The sequence below is a fragment of the Malania oleifera genome, chromosome 11, assembly GCF_029873635.1.
Source record: "Malania oleifera isolate guangnan ecotype guangnan chromosome 11, ASM2987363v1, whole genome shotgun sequence".
Lineage (NCBI taxonomy): Eukaryota > Viridiplantae > Streptophyta > Magnoliopsida > Santalales > Ximeniaceae > Malania > Malania oleifera.
This window is the reverse complement of record NC_080427.1, coordinates 46,811,109-46,819,835: the sequence shown is the minus strand read 5'-3', so window position 1 is coordinate 46,819,835 and position 8,727 is coordinate 46,811,109. Positions and strand designations below refer to the sequence as shown.

Sequence of the window (8,727 nt, the reverse complement as noted above, 5' to 3'; positions counted from 1 at the left end):
GGTAATGTAAGTTATAGTTTTTCCTTATATGTTTCTTATTGTCTCATTCAGCATGTAATAAGAAAGGAATAGACATTAGCATGATGAAATTTAGGAATAGTTATTTTTGTCTATTTCTTGTTATAAACTCACAAAATATTTTTCATTATTATTTTACGTTACAAATCAATCACATAATTTTTTGTTAATTAACTATTGCTAGTCGCCTTTTATCACACATTAGAATGACCATTTCAAGACAAATGTGGATAACTTTTACAGATGAGTACCTAGATACTTCTATGTCCAAATTAAACCTCAATTCCAAATTGCAACAAAAACAAAAATTAATCATATGCATCACTATCAACGTAAAAAACACAGAAGATGGGGTAAAAATACAACATACTTATCACCACCAATTAATATTTCCCAGAGAAAGAAAAATTGTCATGGAAAATATGCCTTGAAATACTATTACTAGATGCACTTGTTTGAATTTAGACTTTAAACAAGGAAATGTATCTCTCTCTCTCTCTCTCTCATCTCCTCCTCTCTCTCCTCTCTCTTCACCTTTCCTCTCCTCTCTCCACTTTTTTTTATTGAAAAATATTAAAACGATTACTAATTATTTCAATTGAAACTATAATAATTAAATTATCATATAATATATTTTCTACTACATTGATCATCATGTAGCCATCCATAAAAATAAACTTCTAATTTCATCATAAATAAATAAATAACTAAGCAAAAGATTAGTTCACTCGAAACTATATGGGTTTGGTATTGACAATTATTAAATTCTGAGCAAACTCAATTAGAATTTGAATACTTTTTTTTTGGGTGGAAATTTTAATAAAAGAGCTACTTTACACTTACACTTCTTATACACACAATTAGCTATGAAACACATTTTACATTTTTAAAAAAAAATTTCCCTTAAATTAAGAAATAATATATTATCTCAAAAGGGATACACATTCTATATACTTGCAAAATGCAAAATTCATGCAATTTAAATATGATAGCATTGCCGTGCCAAACTAATATGGTATATACATCCATATGCTTTGAAGAATTTATCTTAGTTTACTTACAGATTGTTAATAGGTCCAATCAGATTGCAAAAGAAACCCCCCAATGTGTGGACATGGTGCTTGTCCATCTTAGTTACTATAGAATCCAAAATTCTTAGCTTTAGTTCATGTAGTTAGCTAGCTAAAGAGAATGTGTCACAACTACTATCAGTACAACTTTATTCCATATCCATGGGAAGGGATTTCAAAATTTATGTTCTTTACAAAGCTTGCACATACATTACATACATTATAGTCTTATTTATTGACTGGGGGTAAGGAAGGACTTTCAGAAGGGAGTGTAAAGTGGCTGCATCCGGCTCACAGATAATTTCAAAATTGGTCCAGTGGGGCTTCTCTATTGGGATTGTCTGTGCAACGCCCTCAACCCAAAAGTGATAGGTGGGTTCTACTAAGCCACCCCTTCATCTTTGGAGAGGCGTTGGACTTGTTTTTTGACATTACATCCTTGATGTGTACATCGATAGTAGCTCCTACAAAACACATGCAACAACATATAGAATCAATCGATAAATTTCTCTCTATAACAACATCTATTCTATTTTAATATATTACTGAATTCTTACGAGTTTCGTGAATAATCAAACTTAAAAAATTACAAGATACTTGTGAGAATTTTTCAGGCTTTTCCCAATGTCTACATTCTATTTTAATTTTTTTGTTTCAATGAGAAATTTCAAAAATAACATGATAATTGTGATTTTCTTTTTAAGTTTTTCTTTTTCAGCACGACGTCACTTCATGCACAATATATGCAGTTGCAAGAAGTAAATAACAAGTCTCAATACTATACGCAAAATAATCCATGTTTAACATCCATTAATTCTTAACCACTAAGACAATTGTTGATTAAGAGCATAGTCAATAGCTAAATGCTAACAATCAAGAAAATAAAACGAAAACAACAAGTGATAAATTAAATTACTGTATGGTCCTGACGAAATAAAAGTGATTACCAACAAGTGTGTACTTTTAGAACTAATGGAAAACATAGTCTTTATAAGCATAAAAGATATATGGGGGGGGGGGGGGGGGGATGTTGTGACCGGGGGAGTTAGCCTTGAAGTCTTTTTCTTAAGGTCGCACTACGCTACACATCTTGATTTCTTATCTACATAATTCCACATTCTCCCCTCCTGCATTCACGTCCTGATTCTAATGAAGAAAAAGGGCATCATGAAAAGTGTCAATCAAGGAGCTAAGGTCATGTTTCATCCTTATTAGCAAGGAAGTGAAGACCAAAGGCTTAGGAACTGTTTAGTTGGGAAATCAATTTTTATTTTTTTAAAGAATTATAAAAATGCCATGTTATTTTTAAATTTTTCAACATATGAAAGTTAGAAAACAATAAAAAGATGTGTTCCATGCTTCCTATATACATATATTTGAGAAATAAAATAATAAGGTGGTCGGTTTGTAATTGTTTAAACTAAATATAAAAAATAAGAAAATATTTTTCATGCAACTAAAACATACCCTTAACATCCCAAGGCTGCTTAATAGTTTAAGAAGGGAGAGGTGTACCTTTACTTGTAGCAAGAAGCTTTAATATATTAATAGCCTAATGCTTTACAATACTTGTGCCAATGATATAATCATTCCATACAAAACAAATAGCTAGGAAGCCAATGATGAATGATATACGGTTGTTAAGAATGTTTTAAGTTGTCAGTTCATCGCAAAATAAATACATTTACTAGTGCTCACACATTTGATTCCCCAAACAAGGCCAAGATTTGATGAGGTCATATCAGACTTAGTTGATATGAAAAAGTTTAATTTATTTTTTTGAATATTAGGACGCGAAAATTATGAAACATTTTTGTCCACCCTAGTAAATCAAGAATTCCATACACACTCTCATTCTTTTTAGTTGTTGACATCAGCAAATTAAAGTTTGTATACACTCGCATCTACATCTATATAGATTATTAATTCATTGTTAATAAATTAACATAGCCACTCCTTCTTGTATATACTGCGAGTACATATATTTTTATAAATTTGATGAACTAGAATTATCCCATTTTTTATACTGATCAGTGTGTTTGATCCAATCGATAATTTTAGATCAATATTAAATCGTAATCATATTTATAAGTAAACAAAGACATATACACACATATAATTTTTACATACGACTATGTGCTAATTATAGTGGTTTTAAGAGGATTTGCTATGTATAGCTTAGTTCGAATCACAATGTAAACACAAAGCCACACTACTAGGTAAATTGCATGTTTCTAGGCTAGAAACCTATGACTACCTATTTACTAAGATGTGCAAAGAAGTGAGAAACCTGGAACACACAATTTTATTATCTAAGAATTGAACCTACCTATATACATATTTCAAACTCCCTCTTTTCTTTTTCCTTTTTTTTTTTTTTTCCATTGAAAAATGAACCCAAGAACTTGCTAAAACCAATGAAGATGCATCCCCCCTTACTGCACTACCAGTCTGCATTAATTTGAAAGTGTGCATATATATATATATATATATATATGTAGACCTTACTACTAGCCCACCATTTATGCATGAATCTGTGGAAGAATTAATTAATATGTGCATGCTATATATATGTCTGCAATATTCATTAGTGTAGCAAAAACACACACTTGCAAAATCAGTAACACTGGCTAGCTAGTCTGAATTAATTAGAGAGAAACAATATTGCAGTACTATAACTCAATTCGCTCTCACCATATATCATGTATAGGTAGCTCTTCTTTAATTTGGCTATAGTGGGAAATTAATTTAGGTGGGATATGATTCTACTTTTCCACAAAGTCATAAGAGAAATGATAAGTATCATTAGGTGGGGTCTAGTCATAAGTCAATTCACATATGTAAAATATAAATCAAATCAAACCCCATGAGCACCAATACCACATCCATGCATTCATCACACTTCAAAATAATTTTTTTTTTTAAAGAGTACTATAATTAACCATAAAAAGATAGCTAATTAAGGAGATAATGGAGTTGTATTAATTAATCAATTAATTCAAAGAACTAATTGATTTATGAACTGATACACAAAAACAAAGAGAGGGTAATAAAATTAATCAAAAAAAAAAGCTGGATAATTGAGGAGATAATTGAGTACTATTAATTAATCAACTCAATTAATTCAAAAAACTAATGAATACATGATCTTTACTGATAATCGCGAAATAATCACCGCAAAAAACGCATAGAGTGGTAGTGTAATAATTAATATAATTACCTTGGGAATTTGTTGTTCTTCACAGCTTTTTGACCGTACTTCCTCCATCTATACCCATCATCGAGAATATCAACTTGGCTCCTTGTCTGGAAAGCATATCTGGGCTTCCTAATCTTCTTCTCGTGCCCTTTCTTCTTCATCATCAGTGGAGCTTTAGAGTTGTGATCAGACGCACCACCACCTGTACTGTTCATAATATTATGATGATGATGATGATCAGAAACCTCAGTAACCCTAGTCTGAACATTAATCTCTGCTGCTGCGTTCAACCCTAATAGCCCATTTGCGTTAATGATCCTTCCAGTACTGCTGCTGCTGCTGCCCTCTACGTGAGTGCTGTTGCCGAACACTGTACTCCCGCAGCTTCTGTTAGTGTTTGGTGATGAGAAAGGGTCCGGAGAAGATGAGGATGAACATGGAAATAACAACTGATAGTTCTCCATATATATATATATATATATATATATCTGAGATTAATAATCGTGGAGCTGAAGAAGAAGAGCCGAGTGGCAGTGCAGTCCTCACGGCCTTAGCACCATCCATCTTAGTGTAGAAAGGAGATCCCGATATACTTTGTTTAGAGGGAACAGTCCATGGGGAAATAAATCACCATCAAACACCAGAAAAGAAAGCAATGCAAGGGACCAAAATCCTCGAGAAGAAGAAAAGAAAAACGATGTCGAGCTATTGAAACAACCTTAGAAATCGCAGCAGAGTACTCCCAATAATAAAAAAGATCATCTAAAATTACCAAAAAAAGAGAGAGTACATCACCACTATGACCCGGACGGGATAAATAGAGAAAAATCAGATTTAGACTGTTGAAAACCAAGTTGAAGAAGACAAGCACTCGGTTCTTGATACCAAGCATGAGGTGCTTGTTTCAAGTCATACAAAGAGCATTTTAACTTGCAAACATGAGAAGGCAAATTAGGATCAACTAAACCCGGAGGTTGAACCATTAATACATCCTTCTAAAGGTGACCATAGAGAAACAAATTATCAACATCCAATTGGCGAAGGGGCCAATTTTTCTGAATAGCAATGGAGAGGATAGCTTGAGTAGTTACTGGCTTCACAACAAGGTTCAATGTCTCATTATAGTCAAAGTCAAGCCGTTAATGAAAACCTTTAGCCACTAACTGGGCTTTATAATGAGAAATAATACCATCAGGATTCCATTTAATATGAAAAATCCATTTGCAATCAACGGATTTGATTTTAGAGTGCAATGGAACTAGCTCCCATGTACCATGTTTAACCAACGCAGTGAACTCTTCGGACATAACATGTTGCTACTTGGGATCTTTCAAGGTATGACCCACACATGTGGGCTCAACAGGTTGAGGAAGAGGGTGTCAAGTAATAAGGTAAAGTTGTTTGGGTCTATGAATATTATTTATAGATCGGATAGTCATACCATGAGTACGGGTGGACCGGGCCAAAGATGCAGGTATAGTGGGTGAAGGGATTACCTTTGGTGGAGAAGGTGCAGGGGAAAGTGATGAAGCTAGAGCTGCAGGCCAGAGCGTTGTCTGTACCTGGTGTGTGCGTAGGAGAAAGAAGAAGAGGTATTGTCCAAGGAGGGTTAGCGCTAGTAGAATGGCACGAAGGCTTTGTCATAGCACCTGAAACTGACAAAGAAGGCACAACAATGTAGGCAGAGGAAGAAAAGGGAAAAAAACATTCATCAAAAATCACATGACTAGATACGTAAATGCGAGAGGTAACAAGGTCCATACACCTATAGGCACTCTGAGAACTTGAGTAACCAAGAAAAATACAAGGCGTAGATTTTGGTTGAAGTTTACTGATGGCATAAGGTTTGAGTCATGGGTAATACTAACAACCAAAAATACGCAACTTTTTTTAATCAGGGCGACGACCAAACAAACATTCGAAAGGACTTTTATTTTTAAAAATAGGATTAGGCATGCAATTTACTAAATAAAATGCCACCTGAAATGTGTAGGCCTAATAAGAAAGGGGGAGACTCGCTTGACTCATCTGGGTAAGACCGGTTTTGACAATGTGCCGATGTCAGTGTTCATTTGTATCATTTTGCTTAGGTGTATGAGGAGTAGTGGTAAGCCATCCAATGGAATTAAAGGATAGAAAATGATGAAGAGCTTGAAATTCGCCCCCATTATTGGAGTATAAGTGTTTGATGTGAAAACCAAACTATTTTTCAAGTAGCCCTTTCAATTAACAAAAAATGTTGCAAACATCACTTTTTCGTCGGATGGGAAATACCAACAATATTTAGTTTAAAGGGCTCGACACACCAGACAGCCCAGTAAACTCTCAAAACGAAGTTGGCATTTGTAGGCCCACCCATTCTTGTCCCGGTCTTCCCGTGTCGAGTGTGCAGCGCGCGTGGCAGCCCCGGCCCTGTGGACTTTTCATATTGCCTATTGACCAGTATTCCCCCCGGGCCTCTGCCCAGGAGTCCCCTCGCCCCCCCCCACGGTTGAGAGAAAAAGTCCGAATAACAAAATCAACTACTGTATTTTAAAGGATGCAACACCCAACATGAACAAAATATAAGCCAGGTTTGTGGCGTTGTTCATTCACCAACAAGTGCTGAAATAAAAGATGCTTTAGGGGAAGACACCATCGGCATTGGGTAGACACCATCCTGACACTTATAGCGAAGAAGTGTCACCAACGTGCTTCGATCCTTCACAAGAGAAAAAATGGGTAAAACTCAAGATAGACATCATTGCTACAAGTGAAATTATGAATGGAGATTAGGTTTTTGTGAATATTAGGAACACAAAGAATATTAGTCAATTTAAAAGACTTCGAGGAAGAGGGAAAAGACATAGAGCCAACATGTGTGACTCGCAAACCTAAGTCATCATCAATGATAACCTCATCTGTGCCATCATACTCTGAGTGAACAAAGAGATTGGCAAGATTGGAGGTGATGCAGTGAGAAGTAGCTGAATCCACAAGCCACTTTCTGTTAGTGGACACATATGTAGTGGCACAATTAACATACTTCACTCCTAAAGCTGAGTAACAAGTCCTAGCTGAGTGGCCGACTTTGTCACACAGCTGACAAACGATCTGGGGCTTACCAGACTGCTCCTTGTGATTATTGCAACCAAAGTTGGAGCGACGCTGACTAGAGGAACCAAGGTTGGAACATTAGTTGCGATTGAAAGTGGAAGCGGAAGTGCAGTGCTGAGTAAAGTTTGCAGTGGCAACCAGGACAGCAATGGACACATCAACACCTCATAAGTGATTTTCATGGCCAACCAACATATCATGAAGCTCCTCAAATGTAAGATAAGTCTCATGCTCCTGAATAGGCACTGCAATCTCACGATACTCAAGGCCAAGACCATTGAGGACATACAAAGTAATTTTATTTGCTGAGACGGGAGAGTCAATTACAACAAGTTTATCAACTAATACCTTGATGGCATGGAGATACTCCAAGAGCGAGTGAGACTCTCGCTGAATGAGAGTCAACTCCTCCTTAAGTTGCATAACACGAGTGCGTAAATGATTGGCGTACAATCATTGCAACTTGGACCAAGCATCATAAGTAGTGATGGAAGCGGCAATGAGGGGCATGACCGGCTCAGGGACAAATGCAAGGATGCCGTGGAGGATTAGCTTATCTTGCCGAAGCCAACACCAGAAAATCGGATTGGAGATACCTATAGAAGATGAATTGATAGAGAAGGTGCTGGGAGAAATGGTTCGTGATGGACAAATGGTTGTACCATCAATATAGCCCTGAAGGTCATAGTCAATGAGTAATGGCGTCAACTCGGCGCACCAAGAAGGGAAGTTGGAAGGGGTAAGCTTCAAAGGAAGTTGGGAGCTCACATTGATGGCAATAAAAGAAGAGTTGCCACTGCCGGGAGTGTCTAGGGTGGTGACAATAACAGATTTAGAAGAAACGGCCATTAGGAAAGAGAAGGGAAAAAAAAAAGCTCGTTAAAGAAAGAGCTCTGATACCATATAGAAAATGCAGGATGCTTTCACTGATGTAGAGATGTCCTATATACAAGACTTGTACACGGTATAGTTTGTTACAAATTCAAATACAAATTCAAAAGTATTTAAATACTAAATCAAAGAGATTCTAGACTATCAAATTTAAATACAAATTCAAAAGTATTCAAATACTAAATCAAGGAGATTCAAGACTATCAAATACAAACAAATATTCAAGTAATACAATCTAAAGAATCCCAGATCGCCGCATACAAACAGATATTCGAAAATCTTCAACTGCTAGGATTCTCAGCATTTCAACAACAGGTATAACCGTCGACAGTTTGGTGAAAAAGTCGACGATTTGAGCAATCCGTCGAAGCAATCGTCTCAAACCATTGACGGTTTGCTGGAAAACTGAGTAATGTCCTTAATATGCAATTGATAGTTTACTTAATCGTTCAT

General features: G+C 35.9%; 2 protein-coding genes across 2 annotated transcripts; both read right to left on the bottom strand.

The window, feature by feature from the left end:
* Positions 1-1,470: 1,470 nt before the first annotated feature.
* On the bottom strand, positions 1,471-4,781 carry LOC131167501 (probable WRKY transcription factor 45). The gene is made up of 2 exons (XM_058126305.1): positions 4,309-4,781; positions 1,471-1,552 (listed from the first exon to the last, which is right to left on the bottom strand). Exons 1-2 carry the CDS (start codon positions 4,749-4,751, stop codon positions 1,471-1,473), a joined length of 525 nt encoding a protein of 174 aa, XP_057982288.1. The 5' UTR covers positions 4,752-4,781.
* Positions 4,782-6,874: 2,093 nt separating this feature from the next.
* LOC131167500 (uncharacterized) lies at positions 6,875-7,806 on the bottom strand. Its single transcript, XM_058126304.1, has 3 exons — positions 7,577-7,806; positions 7,144-7,438; positions 6,875-6,988 (listed from the first exon to the last, which is right to left on the bottom strand). The coding sequence occupies exons 1-3, from the start codon at positions 7,804-7,806 to the stop codon at positions 6,875-6,877; spliced, it is 639 nt and encodes a 212-aa protein (XP_057982287.1).
* Positions 7,807-8,727: the final 921 nt, after the last annotated feature.

Excerpts from the sequence above, each read along its gene's own strand:
- LOC131167500 (XM_058126304.1), bottom strand. The coding sequence starts at position 7,806 with ATGCAACTTAAGGAGGAGTTGACTCTCATTCAGCGAGAGTCTCACTCG. Across the intron at positions 7,439-7,576 it reads TTTGAGGAGCTTCATGATAT|TCAGCGTCGCTCCAACTTTG; the intron begins GTTGGTTGGCCA and ends TGGTTCCTCTAG. Across the intron at positions 6,989-7,143 it reads TAGGTTTGCGAGTCACACAT|GATCGAAGCACGTTGGTGAC; the intron begins GTTGGCTCTATG and ends TCTCTTGTGAAG.
- LOC131167501 (XM_058126305.1), bottom strand. The coding sequence starts at position 4,751 with ATGGAGAACTATCAGTTGTTATTTCCATGTTCATCCTCATCTTCTCCG. Across the intron at positions 1,553-4,308 it reads AAGAACAACAAATTCCCAAG|GAGCTACTATCGATGTACAC; the intron begins GTAATTATATTA and ends TGTGTTTTGTAG.